Source organism: Aulonocara sp. 'chitande type north' Nkhata Bay, linkage group LG3 (genome assembly GCF_057382095.1).
Source record: "Aulonocara sp. 'chitande type north' Nkhata Bay isolate Kocher_YH1m ecotype deep benthic linkage group LG3, A_spYH_male_GT1.1, whole genome shotgun sequence".
Taxonomy (NCBI): Eukaryota; Metazoa; Chordata; class Actinopteri; order Cichliformes; family Cichlidae; genus Aulonocara; species Aulonocara sp. 'chitande type north' Nkhata Bay.
Genome location: NC_141346.1, coordinates 51,193,939 through 51,213,598, shown reverse-complemented (window position 1 = coordinate 51,213,598; position 19,660 = coordinate 51,193,939). Strand labels below are relative to the sequence as shown.

Sequence of the window (19,660 nt, the reverse complement as noted above, 5' to 3'; positions counted from 1 at the left end):
ACATTTCAAACTATTTACAGAACAATCAGCTGTTCTGCATCAAATCTGATGCCACACAAATTATTTGTTCCCCTCCAAAAAATAATTTCTGTCCACTATGAGATAAAGGAAAAGAACAACAGCCTGATACCTGCAGGCCTGACAGCAGGAGATGTATCACTCCTGTAACACCTGTAACATTCAGCAGTCGCCTCATTGTTCTGACACACACAACAAAACTATTGACTACACTACACACTAACTACACAAGATTTGCGCTAAACGTTGCAAATCTCTCACATCTCAAAGCACCGCCATCACTCCTAAAACTTCCCCCCGTTTCTTAACAACTAGACGCCACGTTGCCATATCATTCTTTGATTGGTCGACATGGTACTTTTTTGGACGAATAGGAAAGGCAGAGGGGGGTGGGGTTTGTTTTTGCTCACAGGTGGAGAGCGCTTTCGAGTGTTTTCCTTATAAAACGCCGTTTTTACCGTTTCTTCCTGCAGTAAATATAAACAACGATAGTATTCAGAAAGAAAACAAAACATTGCAGATGTTTTTATCACAACTCTGGTTTTACGTGGTCTATCAACACAATTTAAAAACTGGTGTAAAGTCCCCAATTTTTCCGTCAATTGTTCCGTCTGTCCTGCTCACATCTCCAATGGTTGTACACGTTGTCATTAACATGGCTTCACTCCACATCAGCCACGCCGCTTTGCCAGCTAAAACACTGGTGTCGGCACATAAGGACGCTGTCATAGCCTGCCAACAACGTTGATTGGCTGCGCATACACGCATTATTGGCTGGACTATGGGATAAGGTGGCATCGTTCCCATATGGGAGCAGCCAGTCACTTACTGACTAACACTGCAAAACAGAATTGTTAAAGTATTAATTTTAATTTCAATTCAGGTTAGATTTTTTTTGGTGCGCAACGCAGAATTTCTGTGCGCAGAGACTGTGCCAGCAGTGCGCAATTGCGCACGTGCGCAGCTTAGAGGGAACATTGCATAGGCCCACTAAAAGTTACAAAATAAGCTACTATCAAATACATTTTCTGTAAACACATCAGAAGGTTATTTATGTGGCAAAAAGTTAGATCTATACAAAATGTTGCAGGGAAACGGAGAAGGAGCTCGTATAGGTTTGAGTTTTATTCACATCTATTGTGCAGGTACAAATAGCAGAGTGGAAAACTTTATACTTTGTGTTTGCAAACATTAATTTATGAAGATTAATTAACATGAGTGTAGCACAAAGTAAAGGTGAAAGCAGTATTCTGACATGACAGTGCAATCAAAACACATTTTGCCACAACAATCTGTGAATAATTGTAACAAACAACTGTCATTTTAATATTGGACAAACTAGTTGTGCAGCCCTAACCTGAAATATGCTGTTTGTTCTGAATGAAAAACGTTAGTCTTTGGTAAACATTTTAATCCCATTTATAGATGCAATATGTTATTTCAGTTAAGACTAAATGTTACCACACGTTCCCATCATTAGAGCGCATTTAAAGTGTGGAGAAGTCTGTGAAGGTTCTCAGTCATCCAGGTCATCGTAGTCTAAGGAGCTTGGAAAGAAAAGCGTCTGGACTTCTTTGAGTTACTTGAAGACGTTTCACCTCTCATCCGAGAAGCTTCTTCAGTTCTAAGGGTCAAATGGTGGAGAGTCCAAGCTGTATTGAAGAATTTCTAACTTCATGTAGGCTAAACAGCGGCCTAGAATTAGACTCAAAACCCTGCACTTGCCCAAAATAAAGGGGGCATTAATGTACCAGATTCAACAGAACTCCAGAAATAACTGCTAAGATGGGTCCAACACATCTGAGTTCATGCTGGAGGAACTGTGGGACACACTCTGCCAACCACACTCATATATTGTGGCTCTGCCCTAAACTCTGTGTATTCTGGAGGCAGATATTTGATGCTCTCAAAGACATTTTCCAAGGTAAATATTCCACTAAGTCCTACAGTAGCAGTGTTGGGAAGGATTGCAGAACATATTGACTGCAAAGCCAAAACTTACTTGCTAAATATATGACTCACTGCAGCCCTAAAATGCATAACTATCAGATGGTTAAAACCAGATATAATCTATGGATCCAGTGAGTGTCTGTCTGATGGAACAAATTACATACTCAGACTACAGAAACAAGTCTTTGAGAAACGGTGGGGACCCATGTTACCTTTACTATTACAATGAAGAACACCACCTAATTTTGTGAGCTCTCTCTCTCTACACACGCACACACGTGTGTGCTGGACATTCATGGCTGCTTTGTGTAGTTACAGTTGAATAGAGGAAGTGTAGGATGTATCACTGCTGATTCAAAATAACATGTAAGAGTTTGTGGAATGTTCTTTGTCTCTGTGTCTGTATATAAGATGTAAGGGCGGTGGCCACAATTCAGAGATGGTCCTGGTATTTCACTGGGAAGCTCTCTCCACTTTGCAATGTGTTTATTAAACCCGCTTCAAATCAAGCTCACTGGGTGCAGGTTATTGTTAAATTTTCCTCAACAATTTGGCGTTGTCAGGCTGGATTCCTCAGGTGAGTTTTGCTGAATCACTGGTATGTGGTGACTGGCCATCCTGAGGTAAAACTGCCTCAGTCCCACCGTTCCTTTGTTTTCAAAAAGGGGGAATGGCGGGGTGTGCTTCAGCAACTCACACATGCAGGAATTTTTAAAAGAACCAAGAGAGGCACTGCAGAGGATCTGCATCAGTGAGCTGTTTTGATTTGGGAGGGTTTTATACGGGTGTAATTCATGGTTTGTATCACTGCAGTGAAAACTGATGTTACTGATCACGAGAGAGGAACATATGTTAGTGACAAGTTTCTGTGTTGTGTCCCACCTGTATCTACACAGACCCTGTGGTCTATATCATGAGCACCTACACATTAAACAACTGTAACATTATAATGGCATCAAGCTCACACTGAGGCCTGTGGGGCACTATCAGCCACTGAGACAACAGACAAATTTAAGTGTTTTAACATATGAATATTAAATACTTAAGGGCTACTTGTTTAAACAATGGAGGTGAACGATACATCATCATTTTACATGATAATATCACAGATGATAGACTAAATGAATAGATTTTAGGTGCTTGTGCATTCTTAAAGTCTGATATGTTGAACTGAACTGAGTGTGTCAGCTGTTCAAAGCCTCTCCCAGTCAGTGCTGTTCTCCATGCCTGTCTTACTGCACATGGTGTAATTAGCACAAACACTTTAAAGGTGAACATTTAGGACTTACTGCAAATGTTACTATGTCAAAGTTTCTGTGACTCAAACAGAGGAAATTTTGATTTTTTTATTTCCACACCGAAATTATTTAAAAGTATTTAATAGCATATCACACCCAAAATATGCTTCGGTTCACATTTAACTCCAGAAAATCATCAATCAAAACATGGATATTACCTGACCACAGATTCGTGGTGATGTCACTGCTCTTTTAACTGTTTGGTGTCTTAGCTTTGTTTGCTGGTTGTAGAAATGGTTTATTTGAGCTTTGAGCTGAGATTCAGAGGTTTCTGTGGACACTGCTCATGTCGGCACTTATATTTCTGACCTTTTCTTATAGCCGATTAAATATGATCTCCTCCCTTTTGCCCCCATTTTTGGTGGTGTAGGCACAAATGATCAGGCATGACATTTTCATAATAAATAAGATACTGCAAATAATTATTTGTGCGATTGAAGTGAATTGAAAATGTGTATGCAATCATACAGTTTTAAAGATTTGGCCTAAATAACGTTGGAGTGAATGAGTCTAAACATGATGACCAAACTAGTGATACCCTGACACACACACACACACACACACACACACACACACACACACACACACACACACACACACACACACACACACACGCACAATGTTATGCCAGTTTCAGCTGAAACTATGTTTCAAACCATATTCTGGGTCTTTAGTTCACCATTTATGAGGTTTCAAGAAGAAAATAAAAGACAGATCTGAATGTTTGAAAATGTTTTGGAAAGATTCTGTAAAGATGAGATGAAAAATACTCAAAGGATAAATTTAATTGGTTTATTATTTAGATAAGGTGAAAAAAGTTAAACAAACAAATAAATGAAGAAAAAAGGCAGAGGAGAGAAAACCCCAACAATCCCCTCTGAGCAAGCACTTGGCGACATTGGGGAGGAAAAACTGCCTTTAAACGGGCAGAAACCTCCGGCAGAACCAGGCTCAGGAGGGACAGTCAACTGCCGGGACTGGTTGGGGGTTTTAAATGGATGATTCCTCATCCATTTAACACATCTTTGGTGGAGTTTAAATGTAAAATGGGCAAAATTCATCGTGATCGTGACTCCTCACATCAGCATGCTTGGTTACCCGACAACATTAAAACGACTTGCAAATATGTTTTAAATGGATGATTCCTCATCCATTTAAAACATCTTTGGTTGCATTTAAATGTAAAATGTGCAAAATTCCTCACGATCGTGACTCCTCATGTCAGCAGGCTTGGTTAGACGATCACAAAAAAATGACTCGCAGAGATGTTTTAAATTGATGATTCCTCATCCATTTAAAACATCTTTGGTTGCGTTTAAATGTAAAATGCACAAAATTCCTCGCGATCGTGACTCCTCACGTCAGCAGGCTTGGTTAGACGATCACAAAAAAATGACTCGCAAAGATGTTTTAAATGGATGATTCCTCATCCATTTAAAACATCTTTGGTTGCGTTTAAATGTAAAATGCGCAAAATTCCTCGCGATCGTGACTCCTCACGTCAGCAGGCTTGGTTAGACGATCACAAAAAAATGACTCGCAAATATGTTTAAATGGATGATTCCTCATCCATTTAAAACATCTTTGGTTGCGTTTAAATGTAAAATGCGCAAAATTCCTCGCGATCGTGACTCCTCACGTCAGCAGGCTTGGTTAGACGATCACAAAAAAATGACTCGCAAAGATGTTTTAAGTGGATGATTCCTCATCCATTTAAAGCATCTTTGGTTGCGTTTAAATGTAAAATGCGCAAAATTCCTCGCGATCGTGACTCCTCACGTCAGCAGGCTTGGTTAGACGATCACAAAAAACTGACTCGCAAAGATGTTTTAAATGGATGATTCCTCATCCATTTAAAACATCTTTGGTTGCGTTTAAATGTAAAATGCGCAAAGTTCCTCGCGATCGTGACTCCTCACGTCGGCATGCTTGGTTAGACGATGACAAAAAAACGACTCGCAAAGATGTTTTAAATGGATGAGGAATCATCCATTTAAAACATCTTTGGTTGCGTTTAAATGTAAAATGCGCAAAGTTCCTCGCGATCGTGACTCCTCACGTCAGCATGCATGGTTAGACGATCACAAAAAAATGACTCGCAAAGATGTTTTACATGGATGATTCCTCATCCATTTAAAACATCTTTGGTGGCGTTTAAATGTAAAATGCGCAAAATTCCTCATTTTACGCAGGACTCCTCACGTCAGCATGCTTGGTTAGACAATCACAAAAAAATGACTCGCAAAGATGTTTTAAATGGATGATTCCTCATCCATTTAAAACATCTTTGGTTGGGTTTAAATGTAAAATGCGCAAAATTCCTCGCGATCGTGACTCCTCACGTCAGCAGGCTTGGTTAGACGATCACAAAAAAATGACTCGCAAAGATGTTTTAAGTGGATGATTCCTCATCCATTTAAAACATCTTTGGTTGGGTTTAAATGTAAAATGCGCAAAATTCCTCGCGATCGTGACTCCTCACGTCAGCAGGCTTGGTTAGACGATCACAAAAAAATGACTCGCAAAGATGTTTTAAATGGATGAGGAATCATCCATTTAAAACATCTTTGGTGGAGTTTAAATGTAAAATGCGCAAAGTTCCTCGCGATCGTGACTCCTCACGTCAGCAGGCTTGGTTAGACGATCACAAAAAAATGACTCGCAAAGATGTTTTAAATGGATGAGGAATCATCCATTTAAAACATCTTTGGTTGCGTTTAAATGTAAAATGCACAAAATTCCTCGCGATCGTGACTCCTCACGTCAGCAGGCTTGGTTAGACGATCACAAAAAAATGACTCGCAAATATGTTTAAATGGATGATTCCTCATCCATTTAAAACATCTTTGGTTGCGTTTAAATGTAAAATGTGCAAAATTCCTCGCGATCGTGACTCCTCACGTCAGCAGGCTTGGTTAGACGATCACAAAAAAATGACTCGCAAATATGTTTAAATGGATGATTCCTCATCCATTTAAAACATCTTTGGTTGGGTTTAAATGTAAAATGAGCAAAATTCCTCACGATCGTGACTCCTCACGTCAGCAGGCTTGGTTAGACGATCACAAAACAACGACTCGCAAAGATGTTTTAAGTGGATGATTCCTCATCCATTTAAAACATCTTTGGTTGCATTTAAATGTAAAATGTGCAAAATTCCTCACGATCGTGACTCCTCATGTCAGCAGGCTTGGTTAGACGATCACAAAAAAATGACTCGCAGAGATGTTTTAAGTGGATGATTCCTCATCCATTTAAAACATCTTTGGTTGCGTTTAAATGTAAAATGCACAAAATTCCTCGCGATCGTGACTCCTCACGTCAGCAGGCTTGGTTAGACGATCACAAAAAAATGACTCGCAAAGATGTTTTAAGTGGATGATTCCTCATCCATTTAAAACATCTTTGGTTGCGTTTAAATGTAAAATGCACAAAATTCCTCGCGATCGTGACTCCTCACGTCAGCATGCTTGGTTAGACGATCACAAAAAAATGACTCGCAAAGATGTTTTAAGTGGATGATTCCTCATCCATTTAAAGCATCTTTGGTTGCGTTTAAATGTAAAATGCGCAAAATTCCTCACGATCGTGACTCCTCACGTCAGCAGGCTTGGTTAGACGATCACAAAAAACTGACTCGCAAAGATGTTTTAAGTGGATGATTCCTCATCCATTTAAAACATCTTTGGTTGCGTTTAAATGTAAAATGCGCAAAATTCTTCACGATCGTGACTCCTCAAGCATGCTTGGTTAGACGATCACAAAAAAATGACTCGCAAAGATATTTTAAGTGGATGATTCCTCATCCATTTAAAACATCTTTGGTTGCGTTTAAATGTAAAATGCGCAAAATTCCTCGCGATCGTGACTCCTCACGTCAGCAGGCTTGGTTATACGATCACAAAAAAATGACTCGCAAAGATGTTTTACATGGATGATTCCTCATCCATTTAAAACATCTTTGGTGGCGTTTAAATGTAAAATGCGCAAAATTCCTCATTTTACGCAGGACTCCTCACGTCAGCATGCTTGGTTAGACAATCACAAAAAAATGACTCGCAAAGATGTTTTAAATGGATGATTCCTCATCCATTTAAAACATCTTTGGTGGAGTTTAAATGTAAAATGCGCAAAATTCCTCGCGATCGTGACTCCTCACGTCAGCAGGCTTGGTTAGACGATCACAAAAAAATGACTCGCAAAGATGTTTTAAGTGGATGATTCCTCATCCATTTAAAACATCTTTGGTTGGGTTTAAATGTAAAATGCGCAAAATTCCTCGCGATCGTGACTCCTCACGTCAGCAGGCTTGGTTAGACGATCACAAAAAAATGACTCGCAAAGATGTTTTAAATGGATGAGGAATCATCCATTTAAAACATCTTTGGTGGAGTTTAAATGTAAAATGCGCAAAGTTCCTCGCGATCGTGACTCCTCACGTCAGCAGGCTTGGTTAGACGATCACAAAAAAATGACTCGCAAAGATGTTTTAAATGGATGATTCCTCATCCATTTAAAACATCTTTGGTTGCGTTTAAATGTAAAATGCACAAAATTCCTCGCGATCGTGACTCCTCACGTCAGCAGGCTTGGTTAGACGATCACAAAAAAATGACTCGCAAATATGTTTAAATGGATGATTCCTCATCCATTTAAAACATCTTTGGTTGCGTTTAAATGTAAAATGTGCAAAATTCCTCGCGATCGTGACTCCTCACGTCAGCAGGCTTGGTTAGACGATCACAAAAAAATGACTCGCAAATATGTTTAAATGGATGATTCCTCATCCATTTAAAACATCTTTGGTTGGGTTTAAATGTAAAATGAGCAAAATTCCTCACGATCGTGACTCCTCACGTCAGCAGGCTTGGTTAGACGATCACAAAACAACGACTCGCAAAGATGTTTTAAGTGGATGATTCCTCATCCATTTAAAACATCTTTGGTTGCATTTAAATGTAAAATGTGCAAAATTCCTCACGATCGTGACTCCTCATGTCAGCAGGCTTGGTTAGACGATCACAAAAAAATGACTCGCAGAGATGTTTTAAGTGGATGATTCCTCATCCATTTAAAACATCTTTGGTTGCGTTTAAATGTAAAATGCACAAAATTCCTCGCGATCGTGACTCCTCACGTCAGCAGGCTTGGTTAGACGATCACAAAAAAATGACTCGCAAAGATGTTTTAAGTGGATGATTCCTCATCCATTTAAAACATCTTTGGTGGAGTTTAAATGTAAAATGCACAAAATTCCTCGCGATCGTGACTCCTCACGTCAGCATGCTTGGTTAGACGATCACAAAAAAATGACTCGCAAATATGTTTAAATGGATGATTCCTCATCCATTTAAAACATCTTTGGTTGCGTTTAAATGTAAAATGCGCAAAATTCCTCGCGATCGTGACTCCTCACATCAGCAGGCTTGGTTAGACGATCACAAAAAAATGACTCGCAAAGATGTTTTAAGTGGATGATTCCTCATCCATTTAAAGCATCTTTGGTTGCGTTTAAATGTAAAATGCGCAAAATTCCTCACGATCGTGACTCCTCACGTCAGCAGGCTTGGTTAGACGATCACAAAAAACTGACTCGCAAAGATGTTTTAAGTGGATGATTCCTCATCCATTTAAAACATCTTTGGTTGCGTTTAAATGTAAAATGCGCAAAATTCTTCACGATCGTGACTCCTCAAGCATGCTTGGTTAGACGATCACAAAAAAATGACTCGCAAAGATATTTTAAGTGGATGATTCCTCATCCATTTAAAACATCTTTGGTTGCGTTTAAATGTAAAATGCGCAAAATTCCTCGCGATCGTGACTCCTCACGTCAGCAGGCTTGGTTATACGATCACAAAAAAATGACTCGCAAAGATGTTTTAAATGGATGATTCCTCATCCATTTAAAACATCTTTGGTTGCGTTTAAATGTAAAATGCGCAAAGTTCCTCGCTATCGTGACTCCTCACGTCAGCATGCTTGGTTAGACGATCACAAAAAAATGACTCGCAAAGATGTTTTAAATGGATGAGGAATCATCCATTTAAAACATCTTTGGTTGCGTTTAAATGTAAAATGCGCAAAGTTCCTCGCGATCGTGACTCCTCACGTCAGCATGCATGGTTAGACGATCACAAAAAAATGACTCTCAAAGATGTTTTACATGGATGATTCCTCATCCATTTAAAACATCTTTGGTGGCGTTTAAATGTAAAATGCGCAAAATTCCTCATTTTACGCAGGACTCTTCACGTCAGCATGCTTGGTTAGACAATCACAAAAAAATGACTCGCAAAGATGTTTTAAATGGATGAGGAATCATCCATTTAAAACATCTTTGGTGGAGTTTAAATGTAAAATGCGCAAAATTCCTCGCGATCGTGACTCCTCACGTCAGCAGGCTTGGTTAGACGATCACAAAAAAATGACTCGCAAAGATGTTTTAAGTGGATGATTCCTCATCCATTTAAAACATCTTTGGTGGCGTTTAAATGTAAAATGCACAAAATTCCTCGCGATCGTGACTCCTCACGTCAGCATGCTTGGTTAGACGATCACAAAAAAATGACTCGCAAAGATGTTTTAAGTGGATGATTCCTCATCCATTTAAAACATCTTTGGTTGCGTTTAAATGTAAAATGCGCAAAATTCCTCACGATCGTGACTCCTCACGTCGGCATGCTTGGTTAGACGATCACAAAAAAACTGACTCGCAGAGATGTTTTAAGTGGATGAGGAATCATCCATTTAAAACATCTTTGGTTGCGTTTAAATGTAAAATGCGCAAAATTCCTCGCGATCGTGACTCCTCACGTCAGCATGCTTGGTTAGACGATCACAAAAAAATGACTCACAAAGATGTTTTAAGTGGATGATTCCTCATCCATTTAAAACATCTTTGGTTGCGTTTAAATGTAAAATGCGCAAAATTCCTCGCGATCGTGACTCCTCACGTCAGCAGGCTTGGTTAGACGATCACAAAAAAATGACTCGCAGAGATGTTTTAAATGGATGATTCCTCATCCATTTAAAACATCTTTGGTTGCGTTTAAATGTAAAATGCGCAAAATTCCTCGCGATCGTGACTCCTCACGTCAGCAGGCTTGGTTAGACGATCACAAAAAAATGACTCGCAAATATGTTTAAATGGATGATTCCTCATCCATTTAAAGCATCTTTGGTTGCGTTTAAATGTAAAATGCGCAAAATTCCTCACGATCGTGACTCCTCACGTCAGCAGGCTTGGTTAGACGATCACAAAAAAATGACTCACAAAGATCTTTTAAGTGGATGATTCCTCATCCATTTAAAGCATCTTTGGTTGGGTTTAAATGTAAAATGCGCAAAATTCCTCGCGATCGTGACTCCTCACGTCAGCATGCTTGGTTAGACGATCACAAAAAAATGACTCGCAAAGATGTTTTAAATGGATGATTCCTCATCCATTTAAAACATCTTTGGTTGCGTTTAAATGTAAAATGCGCAAAATTCCTCACAATCGTGACTCCTCACGTCAGCAGGCTTGGTTAGACGATCACAAAAAAATGACTCGCAAAGATGTTTTAAATGGATGATTCCTCATCCATTTAAAACATCTTTGGTTGCGTTTAAATGTAAAATGCGCAAAATTCCTCGCGATCGTGACTCCTCATGTCAGCATGCTTGGTTAGACGATCACAAAAAAATGACTCGCAAAGATGTTTTACATGGATGATTCCTCATCCATTTAAAGCATCTTTGGTTGCGTTTAAATGTAAAATGCGCAAAATTCCTCGTTTTACGCAGGACTCCTCACGTCAGCATGCATGGTTAGACAATCACAAAAAAATGACTCGCAAAGATGTTTTAAATGGATGATTCCTCATCCATTTAAAACATCTTTGGTGGAGTTTAAATGTAAAATGGGCAAAATTCGTCGTTTTACGCAGGACTCCTCACGTCAGCATGCATCTTTGGCTCTCCAACGGGAGATTGAGAGACCAGCTTTGGACTGGTTTCCTCTCCACTTGGTGACAGTGGGGAGGAAAAACTGCCTGTAAACGAGGACAAACCTCCGGTAGAACCAGGCTCAGGAGGGGACAGTCAACTGCCGGGACTGGTTGGTGGGGTTAACAGAGGTGGAGCAAGACGAGGCTACATCAGGTGAGGAAGCCGTAGCGTCTCTCCTCTGGAACAAGTGGAACCATTTCTTCTTTACGTACTTTCTTACTTTTCCAGGAGCGCTTTTCTTCTCCAGGATGATTTCTCAGCTCGTGGATGGTTTCTGATGCTGCTGCTGAAACGAACTGAAACTTGCTGTTGCTCACCCCTATTTATAGAAAAACATCAAAGGATTCTTAAGATCTATGACATCATCACTCCCTAAGCCAATGAGATTGTCGCTTTGGAGCGTGATGTCACAGGAGGTGGGCCACGCCCCCCGCCGCCATGACAGCTTCAGCTATGGTTCGTACGTGTTGTGTAGTCGGTTGCAACGTTAGATCTCACGATCGTGAAGGCAAGAAACTGGATAATGGGCTCTTTTCATCGTTTTCCATCCTGGCGGCGACGTGAGGGATCCCATGTATCCGATATCACCAAACAAAGACGCCAGGCATGGATTGCAGCGGTGAGACGAGCGGATATCGAGTTCCGTGCAATCTCCAGCTTTTTGTTGGTTTGCTCGCGGCATTTTCTCTCCGGTGAGTTCTAAATTAATTCATATCACTATTAAAAGGCTTTTAGTGTTTTTTCTCAATGCGCTGCGGTCATAGATAATGAGATAAAACATGCTAACGTGTGATGCTGCACAACCACGTCATGTCGACTGAGTAGCTTTTGATTTGGCATTATTTCAGGCAAACCAGCATATGAAATGGATGTAACAAATCCAGACTGGGCACCAACACTGGGGCACGACGACAAACCTGTGTCAGACTCGGACCGGCACGCAAGGCGTATGCAACAGAAGCGAAAAAGAGCACCCATTGCAGGTAAACACCCCCCCCTCCAAAAACATACTAAATTGCTCTTATGGTACACTAATCCACACATAACTTAAAGATGAATCACACACATGTCATTGGAATATTGGTGTACATTAACCTTTTGTCTATGCACTATTTTTATCTTACAGGCTTGATGATCGATGAAGGTCTGACAGAAGAACAACAACAAAATAAACATGTCATGGAGGCAGTGGACAGCAGTTGTGTTGGACAAGTGGAGGTTGACGTACCAGCTGCAAATGTGGACAGTGGTGATGGAGTGACAGCGTCACGGAAGCTGAAGGGCAGACGAAGGATTGTGTGTGCAGTCAACAGGGCAGAGCAGAAATAAACCGGCTGTTGGAGGAGAACAGACTGCTTCGAGCACAGTTGCAAAAGACAGAGCTGAATGAAACTTTCTTAAAGGACGATACCGAAAAAGTAAGATATTACACTGGACTACATTGTTATGCTGTCTTAATGTCCCTCTTCAACACTGTCAAAGATTTCCTGCCAATATCAAAGAAACTGACAGGTTTCCAAATGCTCTTACTCACACTAATGCGTCTGAGACTTGATCTTCCAGTCCAGCATCTTTTCATCTATTCGATGTGTCCCACAAAACACTGTCTTCTGTCTTCACCGATACCATTGATGTTTTGTATGCCGACTTAGGAGCACTGGTGCACTGGCCTGAGAGGCACTGTCTGCAGGCGACAATGCCTCCACAGTTTACTGAAACTTTTGGAAAACGAGTAGCCATCATTGTTGACTGTTTTGAGATTCGAACAGAAAGACCATCTAATTTAAAGGCACGCGCACAAACATACTCTCATTACAAGGGTACACACACCATAAAATACCTCATCGGGATTACACCCAATGGAGCTATTTCTTTCATTTCCAGGGGATGGGGGGGTCGTGCATCAGATAAACACATCACAGAGAGATGTGGCATTCTTCAAAAGCTGTTACCAGGGGACGTAGTATTGGCTGACAGAGGCTTTGACATCAGAGATGCTGCAGGAATGATGTGTGCACAGGTCAAGATTCCAGCTTTCACAAAAGGCTACGACGTGCCCACCTTAGAATTCATGTTGAGCGAGTAGCAGGTAGTTTGCGCAACAAGTTCAAAATGTTACACACTACAATGCCAATCCGATTACTCTTATCATGTGACGATTGATAAGATCGTTAAGGTTTGCTGTGTTTTTGTTAATATGTGCCCCAGTGTTGTTGTCAAACCAGGGCCAAATGACACTTGCTCCTGTTGAGTATTCTTAAAGCTGTTTTTTTGGATGTACAGTACATTGTAAATAGTTGTACTTTGTGTGAAGTTGTTTTAATAAAACAAAAAAGAATAGTATATTTGTTTGTTTTTCTTTAGATCTATTCACATGTACACAGCAATCACATAAAAATGAAATGCAAACTATTTACATCGCACCACACAGCTGTCATCAATCTTTAACCACAACATGAAACATTACAGGCTATTTAGAGCAGCACGTTGTTTCGAGAAGTATTTCCCAACAAGTTCAGGAAGGCACACTTTACGAAAGAAGTCTTGTGCTTGCTTTAAGCGCGGTTTCCAGAAATCCACAGCAGGGAAGACGCGAATCACAGCAAGGTCTCTCTGTGTCCACACAACGAGGTCACAGTGGTTGGCGCCCGTAACAATTTTTTCAAAGTACCGTCTCTTGGCGTCTTGCACAATCGGTCGCGATACAGCCCTTTGTCTTTTGCGCTGATTTTGAGCATGGTTCTGGCAGTCCCGAATCCAACACTCCAACACTGTGTGCTTGTTTTGCTTTCTGGCCTACTGACATGGCGCCGTGATCCCACAATGCACTGCGGCGTGATGTCAACTCCAAAGCCCTATTTTTTTTAAACTGTTTTCAAACTTAACTTAAAATTTCAGTGTTTTATTTGTATATTGCAAAATCACAATAATCTTCCAATTTAGAACTACAAGTAAAAAATTTTTATTTTCATAAACCACGCAGAGCCGCACCATAAGGACTAAAGAGCCGCGTGCGGTTGCCGACCCCTGATCTAAAGGGTTTAACAAAAAGCTTCCTGCTGGAAAATGAAATGTCCCCACTGGGCGATCGTGGCTCAAGAGTTAGGGGTTCGCCTTGTAATCGGAAGGTTGCTGGTTTGAGCCCCGGCTTGGACAGTCTTGGTCGTTGTGTCCTTGGGTAAGACACTTCACCCGTTGCCTACTGGTGGTGGTCAGAGGGCCTGGTGGCATCAGTATCCGGCAGCCTCGCCTCTGTTAGTGAAAGTGAAACATGCTTTCATCTGTTTTTGGTAATGTGCTGGAAAAGCTTGAAAATTGACCTTGAATGTGCTTAAAAAGTGCTTGAATTTGACCCTGAAAAATGTGTATGAACCCTGCATATATTGCAGTATTTACAGTTTATAGCAGGACTTTCATGGCAACAGCTAATCTTTATTTTGTTTACTGGGAAATGAAATGCTGCCAATTCACAAAGCTGTGTTTCAGCTGCACTTCCTGTTATAGACTTGTGATGCACACAGGCTCTGTTCCAGCACTCAGCATGTTCTTCCTCATTTTCTCCACCAGGGGGAGTTCCTAAACTATGACATCCTGATAGGAGTGAACCAGGCAGAGGGGCTGAAGTTTGTGGACGACAGTGAGGACAGCGACGGCATCTCAGCTGCGGCGTTCGACTACACCATCTCCAACTTTGTTGACAACCTCTACGGATACCCAGAGGGTGAGGACGCCACCTCTGTACACTGCCACTTTTTCAGTTATTCCATTTTACAGCCTCCTCTCACTTAACTGCATTTTGCAGCATCATCAGGTTTTGTCTTATTAGGAGCCGCGTTTGTTGATCTGTTAGTTTTTTTCTGTTTGCTGTATTCATTAAAATAAACGGATAATCGTCAAAATGAGAAATGTGGACAATTATCAAAGCTTACATTACAGTTCTGACAGCTTGAGTTCACATGAATTTTCAAAAGAATATAAAAAGCTGTGAAAGTGCTTTAAGCGTTTAAAACATGCGAGTAAAGAATGGAATCAGTAACATGTGAGCCCAGTGAAGTGCATCAAACAAGACGAGCGTGCTAAAGAGAGCCACTCATCCACATCACGGCGTGTCTGCGCCTTAACCTTTGAGGCTCTGTGGGCAGTAATGCTATCATCCCCCAGGTAGTCGGCTCCCAGTCTCAGTGTCGCTGTTTCTGACAGATCGGCCTGCGAACCCGTCACAGCCGGACCACAGTCACAGTACAGACATGTTTGGATAATGCAGTCATGCTTCCTCTCTGTGCCTGTCACTCGTTCTGTTATCTGAAAGACTTTTTTTTTTCCTCTCTAGATTTCTCACTCGCTTCCTGGCTCTTGGTTCATCTCACCAACATTTGCTTTGGTTTCATATCTGTTGATCAGACCGATCTCTTAAAAAATGTCTTGCACTGCTGTTACTTTACTCTTAGCAGTTTTTCACTTTTATCTTTCTTCCCCCTCCTTTTGTCTCCTCCTGTGCTTCTTCACCAGGCAAAGACATCCTGAGGGAGACCATTAAGTTCATGTACACAGACTGGGCGGACAGGGACAACGGAGACATGCGGCGGAAGACTCTGTTGGCCCTGTTTACGGACCACCAGTGGGTGGCACCAGCTGTGGCCACTGCCAAACTCCATGCTGAGTTTCAGTCCCCAGTTTACTTTTACACGTTCTACCACCACTGCCAGACGGAGACGCGGCCCGAGTGGCCCGAGTGGGCCGACGCCGCGGAGACGAGATACCTTACGTGTTCGGCGTACCGATGATCGGTGCCACGGACCTGTTCCCGTGCAACTTCTCCAAGAACGATGTGATGCTGAGCGCTGTGGTCATGACTTACTGGACTAACTTCGCAAAGACTGGGTAGGCCTCATGTCGTAGTGTAAACTGTACACGTTACTGTATGTTCTCTGACAGCCTTCTAGTCATGTTGAATACTTGAATCTGGGTTGCTAGTTTAATTCTCGTGTGGCTTTGAAGAATTGAACATACTGGTTCACCAAAAGCATCCAGATCCCAGAGCAGCCGGTTGGTCTTAGATAGTTGAAAGGTTGCACAGAGAATGGGCCTCCTGTCTGTATTCAGTGTATTGATTCCACATGTTACTTATAATGGAGACTGAATATAACTTTGAACTGAAACGTTTAACCTTTATGCTCCACCAGGGACCCCAACCTGCCCGTCCCTCAGGACACCAAGTTCATTCATACCAAGCCCAACCGCTTCGAGGAGGTCATCTGGACCAAGTTCAACTCGAAGGACAAGCAGTACCTTCACATCGGTTTGAAACCTCGTGTCAGAGACAACTACAGAGCTAACAAAGTGGCCTTTTGGCTGGAATTAGTCCCTCATCTTCACAGCCTGCACGACGTGCTCTTTCCCACCACTACGCGCTCCCCTGCAGGTCGTGACCCCGGCACCACGAGGCCCAGGAACAACGTTCCTTGAACCACTCGTCATCCTTACCCTACCTTCCCGTCAGATCCCGAGCCCGAGGGCTCAGAGCGCCCGCCCCAGGACCTCTTTCCCGGAGACACCCGCGACTACTCCACCGAACTGAGCGTGACAGTTGCAGTTGGAGCGTCGCTCCTCTTCCTCAACATCCTGGCCTTCGCCGCCCTTTACTACAAGCGTGACAAGCGGCACGAGATGCGCCGGCACCGGCTGTCCCCTCAGCGGGGCGGCCCCGCCAACGACCTGGCTCACAGCCAGGAGGAGGAGATCATGTCCCTGCAGATGAAGCACTCAGAGCACGACGCTCACCACGACATGGAGCCCCTGCGACCCCACGACATCCTGCGGCCCGCCTGCCCTCCCGACTACACCCTGGCACTGCGCCGCGCCCCCGACGACGTGCCGCTGATGACGCCAAACACCATCACCATGATCCCCAGCACCATCACCAGCATGCAGCCTCTTCACGCCTTCAACACATTCCCCTCCACCGGCCACAACAACACCCTGCCCCACCCCCACTCCACCACCAGGGTATAGTAGGGACAGGCCCGACACAGCGCCACCTAGGGACCAGGAACACTGGCTCTGCTACCGCTCTGGAAGGGAGGCCTCTAGACGTGGGCCTTCGTTCTGTCCTCTTATTCTCTTCTTTCTCCAAAAGCAACTACACCTGCTGCGTCATGTGCTGTAAAACTTGGCAGCTCCCTCCACTGGTGGCATGTGGAGGTGCAACTGAAGTGTACAGCAGCAGATGAGCAGTTTGGGGTGGGGGTGGGGTGGGTGACTCAGATCTTTCAAAGATACTGTTTTCAAAGACGGTCTGCTGTTTCCAGGCTCAAGACCTCCAACATTTGTCAAAGGGACGAATGCTCTCTCGCTCCTCGCTGTTTTCTCTTTTTTACGTTGGCGTCATCTCTTTTTCCATCTCCTGTGTGTTATGTGCACATTATGCTTCTCTTTTCTACATCCGTGTTTTATTACTGCTCTCTTCCTCTCATTTGACACGCCTCCCTCCTGCTCTTCTCTAAAAATTCCCGATCTGCTGAGCAGTTTGGAGGGGGGAGGCGTACACTAAACATATAACTATAAAAACACTCATATCTTTCATTCTACCAGCATTTTTAGGTGCCAAGTAAGTACTGCTGTGTTTCATTTCTCATCGAGGGAGCAGAAAAACGAAAGAAAAATAAAGTATCGCTATTTACCGTCAACTAACAGAGTTCTGTCATGTTCTCGTGACAAAGTGCCAAACTGGCCTCAGTCGTGTTTTTCTTTCTTTCATCTTCTCTTTTTTTGTTGTTTTGTTTGAAGCATTTGTTTAATTGTTGTTTTTTATTGTGTGGAAATAATTTTTCTGAAAATATAGATATAGAGAAATGATATTATATATAGTTCTATATAAAATGTGTACAAAGGAGAAAGTATATAAAAGGGTTTTCTCAGTGGGGGATCTATGCATGAATTATTTTTAAAGACGCGGGGAAAAGGACACTGTACCTGTCGATGCACGTTTCCCAAGACTAAACGAGTCATATCGCTCCATGTTTGCTACTTTTGGTTTTTGGTTTTCTCCCGCAGAGTAAGAGCATCGCAGGAGCTCCTGAAGTCAAACGACGCCTCCCAGCACTCATTTATTAAAACGGAGTCGATGCCAAAAGTCTTAAACGTTAGAATCAAAGCAACAGCTGTGAACTCAGTCATGGTGTCATGTGCAGCCTTCATCTTACTGTCACTACTTTTTCATTTTAGGGTACGTGAGGTAAAGCGTCCGTCGATGTAGCTTGACTGTACAAAATAATTTTTCTACGTTATTAACAAAACAGAGCAGAGACTGATGCTGCTCCTGTCTGACCCCCTTATGTCGTGTGTGTGTGTGTGTGTGTGTGTGTGTGTGTGTGTGTGTGTGTGTGTGTGTGTGTGTGTGTGTGTGTGTGTGTGTGTGTGTGGGAGTGGCAGTCGCTGTGTGAGTGTGATATCACATCTGCATCACTCAAGCGTAGACGGGCCCGCGTCAGACAACAATAAACAAAAAGCAGAAAAAGGCCAACAGTAAAAACTCAGACTCCAGCATGAGCTCCTTCCTGCTGCTTAACCAATCACCTTCCTCCATATCATCACTGCTCCCTCCCTCCTCCTCTCTCCATCCTACACCACCTTTGTTATTTAACACCGACCCCCCCCAAACTGATAATCAGACAAATTCCCAAACACCTGACTTCACTGTGTCGACACCGTTCCTGACCATTTCTGACCTCAGGTCAGCTCTGCTATTATCCTCACATTAAGGGTTCGTTCACCTGCCTGCAGATGATCTGTGAGCTCGTCGGTTGTAAATTAAACTCTAAGCACACTGAGGGTAACCGGGAGGCGTTCAGGGCCTGCAGTGCAGAGCTGCAACATGACAAAAAGGGATGGGGGCTCAGATCTCCTGAACAGGGTGGAAACAACACGGTGGGTTTGTGCTGTTTGTGATTCCTGCTCCGTCACTCTGGTGGAGACGACTGCAGCTCAGCAGCGCTCCCTGCTGATCCTCTGATGAAGATGTCAACAGTATGTAAACTGAGCTGATGTGCTGCTGTTTGAGCCCACGTGGTAGCGTACGTCCAGTATGGGAGAACTTAGTCACCGGTGCTGTCTTTGCTTGTGCTCTAGCTTTAGCCTGTTTGATTGTTTGTTTTCTATTTTATTACTGCCTAAAAGGGGAGGTGGGGGAAACACATGCCTGACTTCTCCTGTCAGAGGTTTTGTAAGCTCACTGGAAGGGAAACGTGCACAATGTAAATCATAAAACAACTGACTGGGGCTGTGCTGCAGGTGGATCAGTGCTGTGGACAGTAGCTGTGGAAAAGAGACTGGACAAAGACTCTCAGCCTTAAATACAGGACAGAGGATGATCCGATCATCTTTCAGCTAACAGTGTCGAGCAG

General features: G+C 42.6%; 1 protein-coding gene and 1 pseudogene across 2 annotated transcripts; both read left to right on the top strand.

Annotated features, from left to right (window-relative positions):
• Positions 1 to 11,683: 11,683 nt before the first annotated feature.
• Positions 11,684 to 12,958, top strand: LOC147336085 (uncharacterized). The gene is made up of 3 exons (XM_086285117.1): positions 11,684 to 11,950; positions 12,107 to 12,241; positions 12,385 to 12,958. Exons 1-3 carry the CDS (start codon positions 11,782 to 11,784, stop codon positions 12,585 to 12,587), a joined length of 507 nt encoding a protein of 168 aa, XP_086141243.1. The 5' UTR covers positions 11,684 to 11,781; the 3' UTR covers positions 12,588 to 12,958.
• LOC147336084 (neuroligin-2-like) lies at positions 12,955 to 17,944 on the top strand (annotated as a pseudogene). Its single transcript, XR_015128366.1, has 4 exons — positions 12,955 to 12,990; positions 14,826 to 14,979; positions 15,768 to 16,139; positions 16,442 to 17,944. The product of XR_015128366.1 is annotated as a neuroligin-2-like (transcript).
• Positions 17,945 to 19,660: the final 1,716 nt, after the last annotated feature.

Coding starts and splice junctions, on each gene's coding strand:
- LOC147336085 (XM_086285117.1), top strand. CDS start 11,782: ATGGGCTCTTTTCATCGTTTTCCATCCTGGCGGCGACGTGAGGGATCC. Junction 11,951..12,106: donor CTCGCGGCATTTTCTCTCCG/GTGAGTTCTAAA, acceptor GCATTATTTCAG/GCAAACCAGCATATGAAATG. Junction 12,242..12,384: donor AAAAAGAGCACCCATTGCAG/GTAAACACCCCC, acceptor TTTATCTTACAG/GCTTGATGATCGATGAAGGT.